The sequence below is a fragment of the Amblyomma maculatum genome, chromosome 10 (assembly GCF_055883805.1).
Source record: "Amblyomma maculatum isolate TAMU_Amacu chromosome 10, ASM5588380v1, whole genome shotgun sequence".
Taxonomy (NCBI): domain Eukaryota; kingdom Metazoa; phylum Arthropoda; class Arachnida; order Ixodida; family Ixodidae; genus Amblyomma; species Amblyomma maculatum.
In genome coordinates, this window is record NC_139353.1 from 76,739,589 (window position 1) to 76,763,284 (window position 23,696).

At 46.4% G+C, this 23,696-nt stretch overlaps 1 protein-coding gene across 5 annotated transcripts in view; it reads right to left on the reverse strand.

Moving 5' to 3' along the window:
- The window catches only part of Bili (FERM domain-containing protein 8 Bili), a 92,684-nt gene that overhangs the window by 7,597 nt on the left and 61,391 nt on the right, over nucleotides 1–23,696 (reverse strand). For all 5 annotated transcript variants that reach the window (XM_084582982.1, XM_084582981.1, XM_084582985.1 and 2 more), the window contains 9 exons: nucleotides 21,798–22,343; nucleotides 16,858–17,034; nucleotides 15,443–15,544; nucleotides 13,554–13,612; nucleotides 12,823–12,989; nucleotides 12,080–12,265; nucleotides 7,273–7,402; nucleotides 6,908–7,060; nucleotides 42–156 (listed from right to left, as the gene is read on the reverse strand). In XM_084582982.1, coding sequence (XP_084439108.1) covers nucleotides 42–156; nucleotides 6,908–7,060; nucleotides 7,273–7,402; nucleotides 12,080–12,265; nucleotides 12,823–12,989; nucleotides 13,554–13,612; nucleotides 15,443–15,544; nucleotides 16,858–17,034; nucleotides 21,798–22,343 — 1,635 coding nt within the window. The remainder of the gene's footprint in view (nucleotides 1–41; nucleotides 157–6,907; nucleotides 7,061–7,272; nucleotides 7,403–12,079; nucleotides 12,266–12,822; nucleotides 12,990–13,553; nucleotides 13,613–15,442; nucleotides 15,545–16,857; nucleotides 17,035–21,797; nucleotides 22,344–23,696) is intronic.

Sequence of the window (23,696 nt, forward strand, 5' to 3'; positions counted from 1 at the left end):
GGTGAAAGCAGTGATGATCAGAAAAGAGAATGCGAGCTCACCATCATCAGCTCGGCTGGAATTGACCGCGTTCGAGTCGACCTCAGGCTCAATCCAGGAGGCTCGCTTCTTCAGTTCGTCTACGATCGTGGAAATTAGGGCGTCCATGAGCACGGCCTGCACAACGTAAGGTTGACAGTGACGAGCGGCCCATTCAAATTCAGAGTGAAAAGTTCCTGCAACCAATCTGAAGCAACTTGTAAAATCAGGGCGGTGACACGCCCACCACCATGAGCGCTAGGCCACCATGTAAAGGAGATAGCAGCTGGCTCGGGGCATCTAAATTAAGTGGTTCACCCTCAGAAGGCAAAAATCACATGGCAACAGCCCGTTAACACTCACAAGAACTCTTCAATAAATCACCCTCAAAGGCAGCCTGCCATGGTGGTAAGGTGAATCAGACAAGAGAATCTGAACTCGGGTGCCGAACAGAGAGGTCACACCATGAGTGAGATGAAGTGTCCACAATTGTGCAAATACCGTATACATGCGTGTAATGGCCGCACTTTTTTTTCCGAGATTGGGGTGAAAATCAGGGGGTGCGGCGATTACATGAAAAAAAAGATAGCGAAAAAAATTATTTGCAGTGGTACCTGCCTTTATTATTGTCAAAAAGCTCCTCCTCCGCTAAACTCGTCAGGATTTCAGGCTCGTCCTGTGTCCAAAACATCACTCCTCGTCGTCGTCGTCGTCCTCCTCCGAACTCATCGGGACTTCAGGCTCGTCCTTGTCCAAGATGAGGTCATCCTCCATACCGTCCAGCCTGTTTGATATCCCTGTCACCTTGAAACTTTTTTTCCACAGTCTAGAACGAAACTGCGGCCCACGCTTCGAGTATCCAGAGGCAAACGGCCACAAGCAATGCCCGTTTCAGTCGGCCGGTTGGAGTCTTCTGGTGGAGGACCGTTTCCATCCACTCACTGTACGCACGGCAAAATCCACACTTAAAAGGGCGGTTTACGGAGACGTCCAGTGGCTGAAGCATGCCGGTCATGCCTCCAGGTATGACGGCCAAATCCGTGTTAGATGCGCGGAGCTGTTGCCGCACGCTCTCTGTCAGGTGGCCCCTGAAGCTGTCTAGGACGAGTAGAGAATGCGTCGCAAGATTCGCCTCTGGTCGCTTCTCCCAAACACACTTCAACCAGTCTGTCACCAGCTCATCCGTCATCCATCCTTTGTCCTGCGCACGAACAAAGATGCCATCAGAGAATTTCTCCGCAGGTAGACGTTTCCGCTTAAAAACTACGTAAGGCGGTAGTTTTCGTCCATCCGCTGTGATGCAAAGCATGCCCGTGCATCGCTGCCTTTCGCTCCCTGATGTAAGCACATGCACGTTCTTCTTCCCCTTCGCCTCGACTGTCACATTCTGGGTTGCGTCAAACCAAACCGGGGTTTGATCGGCGTTACCAATCTGAGAGAGAAGGTGCTCATGTTCTCTGCGCTTGTTGATAAACTTGTGGAACTGCAGAAGCTTTTCACCATACTCCTCGGGCAGACGTTGACACATCGTCATGCGACGGCGAATGGACAGGTTTTTTCGCTTCATGAAGCGCGAAATCCACCCATTGCTGGCTTTAAACACAGTAGCCGCAATCCCTTTGCTGCGTGCAATGTCTAGCGCTTTCATGCGCAACATCTCAGTCGAAACAGCAAAGCCGTTGCGCCGCGTCTCCGTCACGTACTCGAGAAGTGAGTCTTCAACTTCCGGAAACATGCTCTGCTTCCCTCGGAAAGCGCGCCTCTAAACATTTGTTTTCCGGAGGGCATCTTCTTGGGAGCACCATCGCCGTACACATTTTTGTCAAAGCCGAAATTTTGTCCAGCCGCTCTTTTTCCTTCTTCTTTCGCGTAGTGAATCACTTTCAGCTTAAAGTTAGCGGTATAACTAACATATTTTCCCATCGAGGAAAAAGAAAATCTTCAGCTCACGAGCGCAGAACAAATCAGGGCAGCGATGCGTTCCGATTGCGAGATCGCACGTGATATGCTTCGGGCGATCGAGGAAATGGCTGTAAAACAGAGGAGCGAACAGACTTGGATTGGATTGGATTTGCTGGCCTGACCCTTTGTAACGGGCAGGCATCGCTGCGGATAGGAGCGTCCCCTTTGTAACGGAGGTGGTGGCCGCTGCCCCCATGCTCGACTTTTTTTTTCCTCGAATATTTTGTTCTTAAAGGGAAGCTGAAGCACTTTTCGAAAAAATTGAGTTTTCGGCAGCATTTAGTTGTTTTTGGTCCACTGAACAAGAATATCGCATTAAAAAAGGGTTTAAATAAACGCAAACAGCTGTTTTTTAGAAGAAAACGCGCGCCAGCGCCTCAGGGCGCCGAGCAAACGCCACTGTCGCCTGTGAGTGGACGGGACCGTCGTGACGTCATCAACGGGTGTCCCGCGGGTCTCCGGCCTGCACCGACGGCGTTGCTGCGTAGTGCGTTGCTAGCGCGTTGCTCCATTTGGCTGGAAGGCCTAGTCTTGAAAATTATGGATAGTGCGGGCAGTAGTGAACAGTTTGGACTCTCGCCATATATGTTCGAGCCACCAGCGGCTGCAGAAAACGGCGGAGTGCGCCGATGGAGAAAGTGACGCCGCGACATTTTCACGGGTTGGAAATCTCCTCTGGTACGTATGTTTTGCGTAGGTGCTTGTTTTTACATATCTTTGCGAGGTAGATGTGCAAGTGGTAATAAAGTAAATCACGTCGAAACGCTGTTGCTTACTGGCTGCTGCATAACAGCCGAAACACCAGACACCCGTAATATCGAATTCAAAACGCCGGCATGCTTACACGAGTCACGCGAGGTAAAGCATTTGTTTTTCATTTATTTAGAGCAGGGTGGATGCATTGCAAACTGTTGGCGGCCGCACCACAACTTGCAGGCTTTTGTCAGCAGTTTCCTTTGAGACGACCTGTGCCTCTGTAACCCTGATTTTTACATTCTCTTCGCATGGCGAAGGGGGTGAAGTAGTAGCTTCTTCTTCAGGAGGCGTGTTCTCGAGCATTTCTGCGAGGACCTGAAAGAATATGAAATATGCACAACACAAATGCCAGCCTACTCAGAAATACATAAAAATTCATGAAAACACTGACAATAGCATTTTCTTTCTTTAGTATCAATAACCACAGTGCCTTAGACCACATCCAAAGATTAGGAGCCTCAAGGAATTTACTATCCTGAGACGTGCTCTTCCCTGCACTCTGTTGTTTTGCATTGTGAAAGACGTAGTTGCAAGATTCTGTTCAAAAGAAGTCAGATTTATACTGATTAACAGCACAAGCGTGAGTGCAACTTTACTAACGAGCACAGAAAACTACTGCCACTGCACCAATATGGTGCATTTCGACAGATATATGTGCAGAGGGTGAATGAGAGAGAATCCGAAAGTTAAACTCCGACCAAAGGTCTCAGTTTTATGCTGTACAGATACATCCCTGCGTACTACAACGCTAATAGCACGCAACTAAAAAAAAAAATTATTCTGTCCCACCGCGGTGGCTCAGTGGTTGTTTTGACGAATGTCGTCGAAAGGAAACAGACGGGCTTCCGAGTCGCACCTTATTAACTAGTGGGCTTCGTGCCGCCGACTGGTCGCTGCGGCGCACAGGATATGTTACACGATCCACTATACAGTTATGGCCCTCGGGTGCCGATTGCTAGGACGCTGATTTCGAGGCAGAGGGATTTGGCCCCGCCACAGCAGATGCAAGGCGCCTGTGTAATATCCGATGTATGGAGATTCGGGCAAGAGAAATATTTCCCGAGCCCTTCGCCACTATGTCCTTCACATAGCTCTAGTCAGTTCGCGGAACGTTGAGCCACACAAGCACACCACGGACAGGCACAAGCGTACCTTAAACACTTACCTCCCGCCGCTTTCTTTTGGCGAAGGCCGCTCTTGGAGGTGGCGAGGCATTATTGTTGTGCGGGAACACTGACGGAACGACTCCGGGCTTCAGTCGCGCTGATTTAATTGGAATTCCGAGTGCCCGCATCGTTCCCAAGCTCCGATAATAGTCACTGTCACGGAAATGGTTCGAGCACAACACAGTTGATGTCGTAGGTACGAAATTTTTCCTCTTCACGGCAGAGACCCACCGCGCTGAAAGTTTCTTGTCCTTTGGAAACGTGTGAAACAGCACATCGTCCCGGCCGCCAGTGTTCGCGCAGCCGAATGCTGCGCAGAACGACGGCATGATGGCCACTTGTCGCTACACCCACTCCACACAGAACGCTCGAACTAGAAAAAAACAAACGGCACTAGCAAAGGATTACGTTGAATCGTCGTTCGCCACGCCAAAGCGCGAGACGCAGCAGAGCAAGCAATGCAGGATGGGCAGGACGGCCGGCCGGCTCCCCGTGAATGGCGTCACTTCCGCCAGCTCTCCAATTTTGCCATCCCCCAACCCGGCGCTTCCGGAGGCGACGGGGGCGTGTCCGCGGCGGGTTTTTAAAAGGCGATTGCGGCTGTTCTAACGGACAGAATCGAGAAAAAATTTACACATATGATTTTCGAGGTCTTTTCTTTCCAACCACAGCATTTCATGCAATTTGAAAACCGCTTCAGCTTCCCTTTAATTCTTATTGACAATTCTACTTCTAACCTTACGCTTCATTTTGGCTTTCACTTGATTTTTGGGCCCCACCTGGCGGCAGTAACCACAAGACGTTCCGTATTTCTTGCACCGCACAGTAGACGGCACTGCCCAACTTCCTGAAACTCATGGTGCGGCTTTTACTCGGGACATTTTTTAAAAGTTTTTTTTTCCAATTTTCTTTCTAAAGTTCGGGGTGCGGCCATTACACGCGTGTATACGGTAAATTTCTTGTAATCTGGAATTGCTAAGTGTGGTCAGGCTTTGTCATAGAAAGCAACAAGTACGGAGCAAGAGATCTGCGTGACTCATTCCCACAGCTCATCTGATGGTGTGCCCTAGTTATTATGCGCTAAGTGCCAATGAGTTTTGTCATAGTGGCATGCAAAGTCCGATTGGCTTCCCCTGTCGATTGCGACGGAGAATGGCACACGAGAAAAACACAGCCAGTAGCTGACAAAAGCATGAGCAACAGTTTTGGCAGCAACGTCTGGAATCAAATAGCTTCCAACCAGCATGTGAAATGGGCTGCACAAGTCGCCAAGTATGTTTGGCCTAGTCGAGGTGGCAACAGCCTGAAAATGTCCACACATATTTGGTCGAATCATGCATCTCGTCCTGGAAGCGTCTGCAATCGTGCCACACTGCAACGCTGAAGCCTGCACTAGTGACATGTACATAATACAGTCAAACTCGACTACAACGAATCTGTTTACATCGACTTACTTCATGTATCAAACAATTTATGAACACCGTAATATTGCAACGAGAATGTGTAGCGAAAAGTACGGATAAATCAAACAAACATAGCAGCCGCATGCGATATATCCAACTTCAAGCAGTGCAAAACTGCTTCGGAAGCTGGCTTTCCCGTGGCCACGTGGCCACCCCTTAGTGAAGTGGTTCGTCCACTCTCTTTCTCTCTCACATTCACTCACAGCCACGTGTATCCGCGTGCGATCGCCTCACCAATTAATTGCCTCACCTGGAAGACTGCAATTTATTGCACTGTGGAAACGCAGTTCTCATCTGCTCCATTAGAGATGGCTGCCATGAAGCAGCAGAACCTGCCAATATCCTCAAAACTAGAGATTATCAGAAGAGTTGAACGCGGAGAAAAGAAGTCGGATGTCACTGCAGCATACAACATGCCTAGAAGCACACCGAGTATGATACTAAAAAATAAGCAAACAAGAGGTCTGCTGCTACCAGCGCTCGACGACTATGGAAGGCTGCATATGAAGACGTGGAGGCAGCAGTGTATACATGGTTTGTGGATGTTAGATCACAAAACATCCTCGTTTCTGGCCCAGTGAATAAACAGAAAGTGAAGGATTTCGCTTTCATGCTCAACAGACCTGACTTCAAAGGTGGCTCAGGTTGGCTGCAGCGTTTCAAAGAGTGTCACAGAATTATCAGCTGTGCCGTCACCGGTGAATGCTGCGCGGTGGACGTCGGCAGTGTACACAAGTGGATTGAAGAAAAGTGGAGCGACATTACGACAAGGTACCATCCCCATGATATTTTTAATGCCGATGAGACCACTTTGTTCTGGCAAATGCTTCCAAACAAAATGCTGGCCTGTCATGATGACAAGGTGCATGGAGGGAAAGTCAATAAAACCTAAATATCAGTGTTATTCACCACCAATGTCGACGGGTCAACCAAGCTTCGACCGCTCGTGATCAGAAAGAGCAAGTCGCCATGAAGTGGCTCTAGTCCCGGGACGAAGGCCTGGCCTGCTTACTTGTTGATAATTGCTCTGCTCACCATTGCAATGTCAGCAGCACCGAGCTTCATTTCCTTCCGCCGAACACAACTACACTAACAGCATTTATTTGCATCTGGACTCCAGTACCCAGTTTCAAAATACCTAAACTTCCGCACATTCTTGACAGGCCCCAGTGCACCATACTGCATGCCCTGCATAAAATCAGACTCTATGACTGCATTAAAAAATGCTGCATAAATCTATTCAAGGCACATAACGGTGTTGTCAGAATATTCACTTCCTCGACATCTCAGAGACGGCATGCACTCACAGTGATATTTTCTTGCACAAATTAATATAATTTTCAGGAACTTAGCACTATGCTAGACAAAAATTGCAGGGCCGCCAAAAACCACCAATAAAGAAGCCAACAGGACCTAAAAGGCACTAAAAATCGCCCCACTTCCCCAGCATTTTTGCCAGCTAAATGATGTAAGAACACTCTAAATACTCTAAACTTAGTGGAAAAAAATGCCAACATGGCAACACTGGTTCACTCCTCCTACCTGTCTAGAAAAAATCTGGAGCACAGAGGTGTCACTCTGTCCTGGCAGCTGGAATTGCAGGAACAGGCAGGGCAGGCAGTCGGGGTTGTCGGGCTGTGTGGGGCAGGCATAGTCCCACGACAGCTGCTTGTATGGTAGGCTTAGCAGAACCACCTGTGTGCCACGACAACAGCACCAGTCGGCACATGTTTGCACTTAGAACAGCCACCTCTCCAGAACGGAGGGCATGTGAAATGAAAGAGATCTGTTTCAAAACAGTGCAGCTGTTTGCAAGTACATAAGCAACATGCCAGCCTCCCTGTTCTCTTATGTCAATGACAGACGCATCTCGTCTCCCTCCAGTGGTTATCACCGTGGCGACTCACCGGCTGACTTGGGTCCATGACGTGCACCCCCTCCCGGTTGATGGCCACCAGCACGGGGAGGTCGTAGTGGTTCATCAGCGCCGCTATGCCGGTCACGGGACGCTCCACCTGGCCGCTGAAGAACGCACTCCTGCATAGCGCACGTGAAAATGAGCGAGTGTGTTGAAAACGGAATGAACAAACATCCCGTCTCCCTCTCCAAAGGGGTCCCCAGAAACTTCCTACCCTCCTTATTTACCAGACCAACCTGCTCACTTGGATGCGGGACCCACAGGCAAAATTCAATCAGAGATGCAAATTGGTTCTATCACACCAGTGTAGTGAAATAGCCAAAAATCCCATCTTGTTAAGATCACTCAACAAGCACTAAAGGGCCTACTCAGAATAAAAGGCCAAGCACAGTGGTATTGCGAAACAGAGTAAAAGAAAAAAAAATTGCATAGCTGTCCAAGCATGGCGGTCCTTTGCAGGGCCGAACCAGATTTTGGTATGCGACTGAAGTTTGCTGCAAATTGGCAAGATTCACAATGAGCAATTGTAAACACATGGTAGAGTTGGCAGCGGATGTTTACACAGAAGGTGTGCTATGTGTGTGCGCGTGTGCATGCTCTGAAACAAACTGCCCAGTATTACCAGCAGACAGAGCATGCACATCCCTTAGCACGTTCAGATATTTTCCCAGAAATCGGCTTGGTGTCACTACAGTGCAGTCCACTTATCACCATATTTAGAAAACCGGAAAATCCAATTGTTATTACCCGATTATTGTTATATCAAGACCAGCGGAAAAAAAGGGCGAACAAACAAAAAATAACCCCACACCCACATATTTTCCCATTTGCCAAAATCAGGTTGAAAACGCTAATCATCGTGAAGAGCACTAAACACTTTACTACAGTATACATCAATAGCCATAAATTAACTTAAGTATGCTTAGAAAGTCGAAATTCACAGTTGAGCAACAGCTGAAGCTTAACAATCGGTGTGAGCATCGCTTCCAGTAGCGCATACACTGGTGGCAGTACTTTTTGCATGCGCGAAACCAATTAGCGACTGGATGCAGAACATCCTCAGCCTTGATGATCCTTAAAATCGCAGAGTGAAAATGCCCATATTTTTTCGCAAGGCTTCCAATCTTGAAACTCTGCCAGAAATCCCAATGAATCTGTTGTTTCATGTTGAGAGCTATCACTCTGTAAATGCGGTTGGCGCCATCTTCTCTAGACGCACAATCAGCGATGGCGCAACTGCGATGATGATACTAGTGGTCATTTCCTAACCGCACACAATTGTGCTCGCGGATTTTCCCATGACAGTCCGTTTTCACATCAATCGCTCCTTAGCAGTTTATTTTTTATGAAACACTCAGACAAATTTTCATAGTAACCATCTACTGGGCGGCAATGAAGCTATCAATGTACCCGATGTACCACCGATAATCGATCATTATATGTGGTTTATGTTTGCATTGGGCCAATGGGAAAAGTAATAAATCTCAAGAATATGATCGTTATAAGCAATATACCGTAAAAACCGGAATATAGGTCGAAATGAGCGGAAGCCGACGACAATTCACCGTCGCCTTCAAGAAAAAGGTGATTGAGTATGCGGAGCTTCACGGTAACCTGGAGGCACAGCGTGAATTTGGAGTATCCGAAAAGAGCATTCGGTACTGGCGGAGTCAGAAGCTGCGTATTGGTACTTGCAGCAACCAGAAGAAAACATCATTTTGTGGGCGGACTGCACCGTATCCAAAACTAGAAGCCAAGGTTGCGGATTTCGTCCGGGAGCTGCGTGCAAGGTCGCTGCCTGTGACTGCCAAATGCATCCGCGTGAAAGCGGTAGAGATTGCACGTGCCTTGGGACTCACAAGGACGCAGTTCAAGGGCTTGCCATTCTGGGTGCGGCGCTTCATGAAGAGGAAGGGTTTTGCACTACGGCGCCATACTTCTGTGTGCCAGAAACTGCCCGAAGATTTTGAACACAAACTCATCGAGTTTCAGCGCTATGTGATTGCGCTCCGGCACCAATGTGAGTACATGATGGGACAGGTGAAAGCGCCGACGAAACACCCGTGTGGTTCGATATGCCCTCAAGCTGAACTGTTTCCGAGAAAGGGGCGAAGCAGATCAAGCTTCCAACTATGGGAAACGAGCACTCGCGATTCACTGTGATGCTCGCATGCACAGCCGATGGGAAGAAGCTGCCCCCTTTCATTATTTTTAAGGGAAAAAAATTGCCGAAGGAGGAGTTCCCACGCGATGTCATCATCCGGGCCAATGAAAAGGGCTTTATGAACGAAGCGTTAATGCTGGAGTGGATCCGGCTCGTCTGGAAGCGGCGACCTGGTGCTCTCTTTGAGCAAGCGAACATGCTTGTTCTCGACTCATTTCGAGGCCACCTCACAGCCGATGTAAAACGGGCCCTGTGCGATGGCAAGACTGATCTCGTGGTCATACCTGGTGGGCTGACATCTGTGCTGCAGCCACTAGACGTCGTGCTAAACAAGCCTTTTAAAGATAGATTGCACAAGCTCTATAATGAATGGATGGTAGGCGACAACCTGACCACCCCCACCGGCCACCTGCGACATCCACCGCTTGCGACTGTCTGTGGTTGGGTGTCGTCGGCGTGGAAATCTCTGCCCGAAGAGATGGTGCTAAAGGCATTTAGAAAATGCAGCATCAGCAACGCGCTGGACGGCACAGGTGATGATGCTCTGTGGGACGTGAGACGTGACAAGCACTCGTCATCTGATTCGAGTTTGGACGACTCTGATGACTCTGAGTAGACCAACGCTTGTGCACTTCGTGTCTTTTCTGTGTACCGTACACCTGACCAATTTTTCAACAGTATCGCGCGACCACCGACCCGCCTGCTTGTCAGCGCCTTATTAATGGTGCTGAGTGGCGAAACAAACGAGGTATGCGCATGTGTACACTTGCGCTTACTCTCGCTTCTTTCGCTGCTCCGTACCATGATGATAAAGTGCTGACTAACGAACTGGTCAATGGTCGCGCGATACTGTTGAAAAAATGTCCGGGTGTACATACGAGCAGCATTTAAGTGAAAATAAATACTGTCACCACTGTGCAACCGGTTGAGTCGCATTTGTTTCAAGGTAAGGGTGTCTTTCGGTACTTTTGCCATTGAAAAAGATATTTTTCATTTTTAGAATTGGTCAGTTAGGGGGTCGACCTATGTTCCGGTCTGATCAATATTCCGGTCCGACCTATAGTCCGGTTTTTATGGTATCATTATACCTGGTGCTACAAGTGGACTGCACTGTATACCGGTTTTTTCTTCTCCTTGCATCCTGCAAACTTTTTGCTGCAAATTGTGCTTTCCAGAGCTTATTATGGAGGTGAGAACTTCTGACCTTAATAAATCGAGACATGCATGTGTAAACCTTTGCTGGCACTTGGTACGCAATCACATACTTTGGAAATTCGCTCACTCTACTAAGCGCGCACCACAGCTAGCACTACCCTCTTCTTTCCGGGCTAATTTGGCATCCGTGACTTGCCAGTAGGACATTCTATTATGCATGCAAGCAAAAGCAGCAAAAACATATTTTCAAAAATAGCAAGGTTGGTATCACACTTTGTACCATTTTTTACACTTGTACCAACATATTTTCTTTTTTTTTCTCTCGACTCCTTGCATCATGCGCATCCTTGGAAGATAGAATAATGATTCCATGATCCCTATAATGCAAATTGCATGGATTTTTGTGTGTTAACATTGCAGTTTCCAGCTACTATTCCTAACAGTTTGTGATAAATTTTGTACACAATTGTAAAAACTTTGCGTTTTCGTTGAAACACCAACTGACATCACTGATGCTTGGACATGCTAGTATTTAGGTTACAAAATAGTTTTCTTCAATATAAATGAAATGTAGCGCCTGAAATGCTGAACGTCATTAAGGTTTATTGCATATCTGACATTTGGCAGCATGTTCAAATGTTGCATGGCTGTTGCAACACCTCTCTGTTGTCCCACGAAAAAGGCATTGGCAGTGAGCAACTCCATAGGGAGCGCTTGAACAATGCCGCTTCAAACGTAAACTCCTGTATAACAGGTGGTCAAGCGTTCCTGTTCAAAGCAGCTCCTAAAAACATGCGGAAAGAAAATGAATCCACGTTTCAAGCATGCTCCTCCGAATTCCTAAATTTTTGTCACCAGTTTAAAACGTTCTCACGTGCCCATTTTCAAAGCCACGTGGCATAAATTTGCCGAACCAAAGGTCGCAGAACCGAATCTTGGCCACGGCAGCAACCACACTTTGATTCAGGTGAAATGGAAAAGATACCCATTTATGTGCTGTGTGTGCTTTGTCAGCCATTGTTAAAGAACTGCAGGTGGAAAAAAAATTGATTATGAGCCCTCCACTGAGGCTCTCCTTTCACTCATCCCACTTCACCCATTCCATCTTGTCATGGCTGACATGCCAACTGAGAGTGAGACAGTTACATGGTTTGGTTTCATTCACGGAGTTCAACATCCCAAAGCAAATTAGGCTACGAGAGACACCATAGTGGAGGGCTCCGGAAATTTCGACCACCTGGGGTTCTTTAACGTGCACTGACATAGCACAGCACACGGGCGCCCACCTTGCTTTTTGCCTCAGTTAAAGAACGGCTGCCGTGGTCAGGATTTAATCCCGCATCCTTGGGCACTGAAGTTGAGTGCCCTATCCACTGTTCCACCGCGGTGGGGCCACAGACAGTCACATACTGTACATTTCCTCTTCTCTACCTCGGCAACCCGCATGTGTGAGCATGTTCCCTCAAAATGTGCTCACCCATAGAAGGGGAAGGCCCAGCAGAACTCGAGGTACTTCCGCATGAGCCGGCTGTCCTTGACGTTGCTCGCGATCGCCTGGTAGTGCTCCGAGAGGCGGCGCTCTGGGCCGTTTTTGGCGCCCAATCCGAGCAGGAACCAGTGGGAGCGGCAGGCGTGCTCGGGCAGAAAGTCCCGGATACGTGATCTGTTTACAGAGAGAGGAGCAGCAATGGATGCCGAGAAAATAGTTCATTCAGACAGCTTCATAGGCAGACCCACCCTGGATGTTTCTTCCACATGTGAGCATAAAGCAAAACAGGAGCGGGACCCAATAAATACAGAACGGCCGACGTGTACCTCACAGACCTGAGGTATTTCATCGTCCTTGCATTTTATAAAGCGACGTGAACTACCAACCATGCAAGGTAGATATTAAGTTTTAAATAAGCACTCTGTCGTCTTTTAAAGCAATTCTAAAATGCCTTTGTGAACCAACGGCTGAGCCACTGACGAAGGCAAGCCAGTGGGGACTGCAAACGTTTTGAAATTCGAAGGATTTTCCACAGGCTTCTCCTATGCCAGACTTTTTCACGGTAACACTGTTTGCTTAACTAGCAGCTCACGGTGGATGTTCAGCTGCAAGTCAGTCAGTGTTAATGGCACGTTTTCTCTCCTCTTCATAATTGGCAAGAAGTCCATGTTGACTGCCCAATACATGAAATACGTAATGGTAAACTTGGAAGAACAGCGACGCGTTCTTGCCTGAAAAACTCGGGTGTGTGCTTGACCGGATCGTAAGGGCCGAGCTCAAGGCGGGCCTGGATGGCTCCGAGGACCATGCAGTCTTCCGTCTCGCAGGGGTATCGCCCATCGAGGACGTTGCCCTTGGCCTCCGCAAAGAGCATCTTCAGCAGCTTGAGGTCAGTGATCTGCAGGTCGCACGAGGTAGGGATATGGGACGCTCACTCCTTAAATTTTAAGGCCTTCAGCAGCTTCAAACAACATAACCAATACCAGGTACATTTTCATTAAAGGTCGCTATTTAGCTGCTCAGTTCACACACTTTTTATTTTATGATTAATACCAGCAAGGTCCTTTATTTCATTATTTATGGCAATACTGAACTGTCCACGTATGCTTTTAACAAAGCACGTAAATTAGCTGTTAATTCTCATCATCCACGTCAGCTAATTTTCATGGCTGTCATATCTGCTCCATATCACAGGCCTTGCCTGTGCAAAGGAATTGCACAGACACATAACACGAAATACTTCAAAAGGTAAGGTCTAAAATGTGTTCAATTCCAACTAGACAGTGCACGGATTCTTTTTAAGGAAAAGTCATTACATGCTAGAGTAGACAGTGAAATCGAGGCACAGACCATTACCAAGATAAAAACATGAAAATTTATACCGCATTTCACATTTTCCATCTATTGTGAAATGGGCGTTTGATGCTTTCCATGATATAAAATTATGCGCTCAGTGCCTTACCTCCTTCTCCTTGGATTTCTCGAGAAAGACATTTCTCTGCAGAGTCAGCACTGGTTCGTCTGTGGGAGAGAGAGAGAGAGAGAGAGAGTCAAGACAAGGACAAGAAATACTGCATTGTGCTGCCGCGGTAAAAACAAGAAAACAATACATGTAGATCCACCCAAAGTGTGCTCTTATAACTGAAGACACTCTAAAATGGCCACAAATGGCAATTACACTGACAAATTTATTCGTCATCATCATCATCAACCTGACTATACCCACTGCAGGGTGAAGGCCTCTCCCAAATGACTAATTATAGGAGGTTGCGGCCAATTACTGCACCAGGGTGGCCAACTCCTGTTCTGGTGAGGAAGTGCATTGCCGGAGGTGTTCACCGGCATCAGGTCCCACCTTAGACCTGTTCACAAAGTTATTATCGAGTTTCATAAAACTCAAATCCTTGCTTGCACCATTTCGATCATGAGAAGCTTCTAATGACCACGCTTGCCGCAAAAAAAGAAAAAAAAGTCACTTCAGCTGATTACTACATAAAAAAAATGAAGCCATGGATGAAGTCTTTTTATGCTGTTTCTTTAACATGCTGAATGAACATCAGCCTTTGCTTCTGTGAAAGCAAGCTGAAGAGAAACAGAAAAGCAGCAGAGCGTCAGACCTTCTTAAGCAATACCCACACTCCATTACTGCATCCACAGTGTCAGCCATTGCCATACATATGTACAACATCTAATAACCTCAACGCTTACTTTTACCACCACCAACAGCACGACAGAGAAGCCTTATTTGCTTCACTCTGTCACCGAATTTCTTCAGATAGGCTGTGCACAGCTAATGTCCCGCTGAAGGCACTGAAATTTTTCTTCTTCTTCCCAGGAATAGTCACATAATACAATTCAACATACAACTTCAATTCTTGTGTTGATTATACTTTGTTTGTTATGAATTTTTAATTTATATGTAATTTGTTTTTACAGACATATACTTGTTCTATGCTAATCTACGTTTTTTCCGCGGATGCCCCTCCTGCTTCGACCATGTATAAGGATGGTCTGCAGTATTTTCAAATAAATAATAACCAGGAGTGTATCCATATTCAATAATTTTGAACAGCTAAACAAATATTCTTGTTTTTAATTTGTTAAATTAATCAAATAGTAACGCTACTGCATGACTGAAGTTCATCAAAAGAATCAAATATGGTCTCTAATTTTCAGAAATTTTTCGAATAATTGACCTGGAGTTCAAACAAAGCTAGCCGCAGTCCTCTTTGACGACTGTTCCAATAATAGGGCAGATACCAAAGCAGCAAGATGGAGGGTTCAGCACTATGACATGGTCCAATCGTATGACAGCTTTCATACCACTCACACACGGTCTCGGAGCTTAGAAGTCGCAAATAGGCTAAGGCAACTCCAACAAATTTTGCCTTTAATATCCAATCCTGAAGGCCATGGCTCATACTTGGCACCTATCTATTGCTTGTAATAAGCTGTGGTACTAGTTTTTTACTCCTTTACTCCCTTCCACCATCAGTAGCAAAAAGCAATTTTTTCTGTGTGCGTAATTTGAAAGTCATGGAGTCAACATATTGAATCCATGTTATGTTCCCCGAGCAGAGACCAGCGCTAAGACTTTTAACAACTTGTAGCTAAAACCCAATAGGCTGTAGCGCAGCACAATTCTGTCATTATTACTTCACTGTTCCACACAAATAACCTGTTTGCGTGGTTATTCGTGCAAATAGGGAATGTACCTGATAGTATAGCATCCCGTTTATATTCAATTGGTTCTGTTCTGAAAGATACTATTCCCAAGCACCTAGGACCAATTATTCTGTTTAATAATAAAATAAATGTAAAAATAAAGGGTCAAATGCAATTGCAACTCGCCAGAGTCCAACTGCTGCTTAGTTGCAAAGGTGTACTTCTTGAGGTACTCGGACCATCGCTCCCGGATCAGGTACGGTCTATGGTCTGGCTTGAGCTGCAGCTCTGAAAACGGAAGCAGAATACGGAAGAAACAATCAGCACACAAGGCAATCAAAGGGCCACATTCCAGCACAAAGATTTTACCTAGCTGGTGATTCAGAGACACCACAGAGGAAACATTCCTTCTGTAGAATTTTCCAGAAATGGGCAGTAAAGAAAAGAGTTCAGACACAAAATGTTCACAAGGAAACTGCAGCAGCTATAGTTTTAATCTGCACTTTTTTCCCGTCATTAGAGAACTTTCTGCGTGGAAAAAGTCTGGCCTGCGTTATACCGAAGTTCACTCCTAGTCAAACAATATACAGGGTTTTGAATATTTGGGGGCTGGGGTTTAAAACATTCCTATGCAAAATCTACTACACCATTCGAGCTGAAATAACGTTCACAAAATAGCAAAATATCGTCTACGTTATCTGATAAGTGATTCAACATCGGTACCTGCCTAGATTTTCCGAAATCGAGAAAAAACTGCTCTCGGTGGCGTGCACAATTTTCGCAGAAGAGAGTCAAAAAGCTATTTTGACATGGAGCGTCATCTGTCGGGCAGCGAGGCAAGCGCGCTAACGGCCGGGGTGGAGCTTGCCTCACTGCTCGACAGATGACGCATCATGTTAAAATAGCTTTTCGACTCTCTTCTGCGAAAATTGTGCACGCTGCCGAGAGCAGTTTTTTCTCGATTTCGGAAAATCTAGGCAAGTACCGATGTTGAATCACTTATCAGATAACGTAGACAATATTTTGCTACTTTGTGAACGTTATTTCAGCTCGAATGGTGTGGTAGATTTTGCATAGGAATGTTTTAAATCCCAGCCCCCAAATATTCAAGACCCTGTACTCAGATTTCCCGTCTACCATTTCTTCTATTTTCTCAAAAACCCACCATAACGGGACTACATAAAGCTCTCAGACATTCCATGAAAATAAAAGTTTGTTGTTCTGGACCGCCTCGACCCTCACACTTCAACAGAGAATAAGATCCTCAGTCTGTAGCCACAGCAGTCGACTGTCCTTTAAGTCTACAGGGCATCATTTTGTTTACTCAGAAATACTGCCTTGAGAGACTAATTTTGACTTTGTTCCTCGCCTCATCTCTCTTCCCCTCTTTAATCCCCTCATCCCTCTTCCCCAATGCAGGGTAGCCAACCCAAACACCTTTTATGGTTAACGTCCCTGCCTTCCGTTCTCCACCTCTTCTATTTCTCTCTCTCTCATTATAGTGCTTAAACATGACAGATATTTTGTTTTGTTTTATCTCTCTTCAAAGGGTGATTGAAGTGAGATTCAACCAGAAAAGTGCATTTGTGACTAGCGCTCACCAAGCAACGGTGAGGTCATCCAGAGGGCGAACACGTCCTTGACCTGCGCCGGGAGGTTTATCTCGGTGTCCTCTTCCGCGATGATGTCGATGATCTCCTGGGCGCTTGCCAGCTGCACGTTGTCCACCTCGACGCAGAGGCACACCTTGTTCATCAGGTACACACACATCTCTTGCTCTGTTGGTGGCCGCACACGACAGGGTTCAAAGGTCGTGCGGTAAACCGAGAAGAGGACGGGAAATGGCGAAAGAAGACAGCACACGGACGACGTTAGCTGATTCCCGCTCGTTTGCAGACAGTTGTCACGGGAGCAACACAACTGCAGGCATCTCATCACTGAAAGTGCTCTTTCTTTACTTCCCGTTTTTTATTAAGAGAATTCGTCACCTTTCCTCAAGCAACGAACTAGTCCATTCATCATGGGATAGTTCTCAACTAGATCAAAGAAGCAATGCTTCGATTATCACCATGCTCCCCAATAAGAACAAATAAGGTGCTGAAACTGAAAAATGTAGAGCAAACATGCATGAACATGCCACTCTTAACCACTTCAACAATAAACCACTTTTTCTTTATTCGGTTAATTTGCCTTCACACTTAGTCATTTGTTTGCTTTGACTGTACCAATAGCACTCCATAAATAAACGTTCATCATTCAGTGTATATGGAGAAAATCATTGCAATACGGAGTTCTTCACCCCTGCAAGCGCGAAAAATGCAAGAAAAGAAAAACATTACTTTATTTCAGGCCATATATGATCACATACCTTGTCAGGTGTGTGACATTATTTAAATGGACAAACTATCCGTGCATCTTTTTGTTTTTGCCAGTTAAATGCACACTATCTTTATTAGTCACCAGGTGAAGCTGGGTAGGGAATGACATTCGCACAAAAAGTCACTTCTCTAACGGTGCTGAACACAGGGACAGTTCAGCACCGTATTCCGCTCTTTATTTAAAAAAGGCATATAATGCAGGCATTGCAATAGCTTACACGCTAGGTGGGGAGTGCAAAAGCTACTGCTTTCAGACATATGAATATGAAGGTATTGCAGCAGACCAGAAGCCGCTGTGTACTCATTGTTATGCACATAACTGACTCACGTGATCCAGTTATCATTAAACCAACAGCAGGCTCAGTGACACTATGGGGAGCAAAGAGAATCACCAAGAGGTTTATAATTCTTGCCTGCATGTAATTATATCAGTAGGTGTAAACAATCACTACTGCTGAATGCCGGATATACAGATACCAGGCATAATTCATATGTCAGTGCGAAATAAATCTTAGTGATATGTTCTCAAGAAGAAATAAAAATTGCAGACACCATGTGCATGTCTTTCATGATTTTTATTGGCAACACTGATGAAAGAAAAAAGAGCTTTACAGTCATTCCTGTCATGCAACGCATACATTGTGTCGCGTGCAGCGTCAAATAAGTCACATGCTTTTACGAGCACTAGGCCAGTCACAAAGCGTAAAGCCATAAAATAAAGGTAAAAATAACAGTACTCTAAAAGAATAACGCAGGTGCAAAAACTATTTACGCAAAACAAAAAGGTGATGAAACATGCAAAATGATCAACAATCATTCCAGTGATCAAAACAAGAAAACAATGCATGAAAAACTTTGGATAAAAACATATTCAATGATACAATCTTGAAACATCACAACACTCGTGCCAAGCCAACAATCAGGTGATAAGCAAAGACAATCGTTAGTGATGGATAAGTGCTTGCATCGTACTGGAGAACATGCATCAGTGAAGTAAGGATGCAAGCAGAACAAGCAATACAAATACCAACAAAAAATGTAGCCACTCATGACTAACTCTAAATGCCATATATAATTAATTAGTGACATGCTCCTTTGGCCAACTTAGCCAATGCAATTAGCCTTCTTAATACTAAATAATAACAAATATATTCAACTGTCCTCACAGATTATCTTAATTGTCCATCATTAGCCTAACTAATCACTTTAACCAACTATATTCAGTCATCTTGCCATGGTTTTTTGCAATAATTATGACGAATTATTGAAATATACACGCTCACTGACCTTGACAAGATTAAAGTGATTCTGCAAGTTACGAACAGCGACACAGTAGAGGGCTTCAGATTAATTTTTACTGCCTAGGTTTCTTTAATGTGCCCTGGTACCTTCGTACATGAGTACTGTTGTATATTCAGGGCACGAAGTTGTAGCTAGTAGCTGAACACTATTATCACTGAGACAACATAAAAAGCCAGTGATAACAATTGCTGTCTTATCAATCTCTGTCCATTACTAAACAAACAGTCTGAATTCAATCAGATTACTTAACTGCTTGCCAAGCCAAATAATAGATAAATAATCCAATTGTTTTATCAGTGACATAAGAACACCCTTTTCTAAATAATTAGTGACTATAATCATTTACCATTTGAAACAATCACAAACAGTTTTTGTAACCAAACCAAGCATCATTCCTTAACTGGTGCTAATTACTGGATGATTACTGGAAGTTCTCGATATCTTTACAAATTTAGTAATCAACATATTGCCTACCCACTCAAATATGTGGCTTAACAATAGTGGAAATCTGAAATCACCTGTAGAAACTGACTCTTATAATGTCCAATGCAAAAATGGTATCAGTTCTTATGTCACTAAATTTACAGATAAATGTGCAAATGAAAAGCAAGACAAAGAAAAACATTTTCAACACAGCCAATATGTCAAACTGTCCTAACGCACTCCTTATACATGTTAACAGCAAACAATGCAGGATTAAGATGGGGGAGGCCCAGGAATTATTTATTTCAAGCAAACAAAGTGGCTCCCATAGCAACAATAATGGATTACATGCATGCCCGACACAAACAAAACGAAGTGATATGCATGCGGCAGTGTAGGTGCACAAGCTCCAGATGCCAGCCGCCCTCTCAAAATAATTATTGCTACACAAAATAACAACAAAATAACATAAATGGCAGTGCAGTCATAAAGCAGTAGCACATGCAAAACCATGCTTTGTTGAAAGTTCGTGACAGCCCGAATCAAAAAGTCTACAACCGTCCACAGTAGTAGTCGGAACGGAAGCACTGCCTAGCAGTGCCATTGTTACTGGCACTGCTCACCGATGTGTGTCACAAAAGCAGACTTGTCCCTTCCACTTTTGTACTTCTGCTAATGCAACTGACAATGCCACTGCCCGACAGTGCTCTTACTCCAGTTATGGTGGCTGACAAAAACTGTACGCTGTCGGAAAAACTTATCCCTAACAAATCATGACTACGACTTTACTAGGTGTATCTCATAAAATAATTTCCAATTGAGATTCACCTTGCAACCACTGGGAGTCGGACGGTTACAATCAAAATGAGAGTACTATGCAAATGCAGCAAGTTGCCTTGCATTAATGGCACTGTGGCGCTTCTGATATGTGCTCAAGATATGCACAATAATTATGCATTCTGGTATTAATGCAGATCTTGGTTGATAAGCTCATATTATTCTACTATCAATGTCAGTGAAGTTTATGCCAGGAATGCTTTCTGTTCATACACTAAATCCAGCTACAGTTACTACAGCCAATATTTCCTCAGTGAACTCTGAAAGGTTTCAAGAAATGTGCAGAAAGAAAACGGTTTTAAAAGCAAAGAAAGGTTTCGAAAAAGTTAGTCTGATCAACAAAACAAAGTACTTATGCAATCGGAACTTTAGGACCATCCGCATAAAACAGCAAGACAGGTTCATTACCTACACAAGTACATCTACATTTCAGCTTGTAAACTAGCCAAATTCAATGTGCTGCTTATGGCCCACTATCACTCTAGCTCTGGCTTGATTACATATTGAGGGTTCTGACTTTGGCTATTATACTCTCTCACACAATGATAAACAGTGCAGCATTCCACACATTTCTCAACACATAATGCTTGACACCTAACATCACAAGTGAGAAGAGTTAAACTACTGATGAGCATCACACAATGAGCACACTGTGTGTCCACATTGCATACAAGTGCGAACTTTTGCCACCCTCTTGATACAGCTCCATTTCAGGGACTCCACAAAAGCAGCTGACAAAAGTAGTTAACCCGGAGGCAGAATATAGAGGGCAGCCAACAAATGAGCTAACCAAAAAACCAGGAGCATGAAATACTGAAGCATCAATGTGGGCAAGGCCAAAGCTATACCTGTCAATCCATGTTTGGCAACATTTTATTTTTTTTTTTAATATCTGAAGCAACCAGTATTTCCCAGTCAATACAGCAGATGTTGTAACACACAAGTTTTTTTTCCAATACATGCGCCATTATATTCCACCTCACAAGCAGTTTGCAACACCGCAGGACCTACAGCGATCAGAGCCGCCAAGCATCACGACATGCTCTTCATAAACGTGTTCATCTGAACTCGTCACCTCGTGACGCCTGGCTTCATCACTAGTAAAACAAGAGAGCACGAGTGCGCAGCTGCTGCAAGCAAGAGACTCAGCAGGCTCGGTGGACACCACATTTGTCAATGGCGGCCACACACCACTTTCAAGCAGGCCTCTACGGTGCTATGCTCGTGCAGTCTTTCTCTGCTAATTTAATGAATGCCTAAAACACCTGTACTTCTTAACCAAAAGGGCAAAAGTACCTCTCCAATTACTGTCGTTATTGCTTGAAAAATAAATAGAATTGCTATTGAAATACTGGAGGGACTATTTCCTATGTTCCTACAGGCATGAGCGGATGAGAAAGCTGTACATTTCACAGTGCCGCAAACAACTCGTGAAATAAGTAGAAATGCTAGAAGAAAACCTTAGAATTAAGCCACCCATCAGTATCCTCCTCGAGTAACCACTGCAAAAAAAGAAAAATACTGGCTTCCCGATCTAAGCCAAATGGGACCGGGCCATCAAAAGCAAGTCTGCTCTGTCACGTGACTAAGAAGGCATTTACTTGGAGGCGGCGCTGGCGGCGGCGTCACGGGCCGTTGCTGGGGCGCTGCCGCCGGCACTGGGGCCAGTGGGCTCGGGACCAGGTTCGGGGTGGACGCCGGAGCCGGCGGAGGCACCAAGTGCTCCCTGGCCGCCGGTGTGGGCAGGATCCTCCAGCCGGGACCACCATTATCGTGCCCGTGTGCCACCGCCGTGAGCGGCGGCAACTGGTAGCACTGCTGCTGCTGCTGCTGGCGCATGTGATTGTGGTGGTGGTGTGCGTGGTGCGAAGGCGGCGGCTGTTGCTGGTGTAAGTGCTGGTGGTGGCCAGCCGCACCAGTGGTGGCAGCAGCCGGGTGGTATTGGTTATGGTGGTGGTGGTGTGTTGGGGTGGGCAGCTGGCGCCGCGTGGTGGTGAGCGCCGGCACGGACACCGCGTACGGCGACGGGGCACTGTGGTGGTGGTGGTGGTTATGGCTGTTGTGGTGGTGGCGGTGGTCCAGTGTGGCGTAGTCCCCCCGCTTGTCGCCACCGCCCGCCGCCACCGGTCCTCCACGCAGGGTGCAAGCTGTGGGTGCACAGCGCGCGCGCGAAACGTCGCGCGTTGGCTGCACTCTGTTCGTGATCGATATATGTTCTACACGGCAACCTCAAGCCATCGGACTTAAGAACGCAATTCCATCATACTCTAGGGTAGGATGGACAGCACCACTGTACAGCTGGCGCTGCACCACCCACTATACTCTAGGGCACTCTTATCATTCTATTTTGATTGCTTAATTGTTCAAGTATATCCCCAGATTTTTAGAACTCCAGCACTGAACAAGAAAAAGCACATGTACATGCTGTGAACTATGGACGCCGGAACCGGCAGCGCTGGGCGGGCCCGAGCCCATCCCAATCAGTATTATTCACGGGGGGATGAGCCTTCCCCTCTCGTCCCATTACATCCAATAAAAATGTAAATGGCGGAGCTTCCAAATTGAGGGGAGGGGCCCTGGCCCGCTCATAACACCTCCCGTTCCAGCGTCCCCGTGCAAATTTGTGTCGCGGGGCGAATGTTCCGTCCGTGGAACCAGTTCTTCCGCAGCGCAGCTTCAGCTATGTGCCGTGAGAACATGAAGCGCTCAGCCTGAAGACACTTCCCTGAAAGCCTTCACTCTTTACTTTTCGCTGTTGCCGTCACGGAACCCCACGGACATGTGGAACTACTTTCTCGGCCCATCAGTGCACCTCAGCTGAGCCCTCTCATCTCCCAGCCACGAAACGCGGTGACGTAAAGTGCCGCGCGCACTTTCGGTCGTTCGCTCCTCCTGACACAGAAACTCCGCCGCTATATGCGAGGCGCACGAGCAGCCCAGGTAACAGTACACACCGGGAAACGGCAGGAAGCGCGGCCCGTTGGTCTTCGGCTGCAACGATCGCCTAACGAGCAGGGCGACGACCGGCGGCCGCGTTCCCGCCGCCATTAGCGCGCTTCCCGATGCCCTGAGACGGACGGCACACGAAGCGCCGCCATCTTTGCAAGTGGGCCGAGCACGCGCGCGCGCGAGTTACCGCGCGATCGCGACGACGCGCCGGCACTGAGCTGCGTGACTCGACGCGGGCGGCAGCAGAAGATGGCTTCGATGCATAGGCAATGCCGCTTAATTGTCGAGCGCGGTTCGTTTTCGTTTTACTTTTCTTTGTGTTCACGTCCGGCACTTAGCTTGGACACGCAGCTTGCTTGGTGTAGTCTAAGGAGCCTTAGTCTAGTCGCTTGCGCAACGCCCTCCCGCGGCTAATGGCGGCGAGTGCTTTAGCCACCATAGCTTATAGCTGCGGCAGCCGTAACAGTTACGACTTGGACGCGAGAATTATGGGCGCGGCTCACTTCCGCCAGGCGTAACGAAACGTAACAGCACGAGACAACGGCCAAATG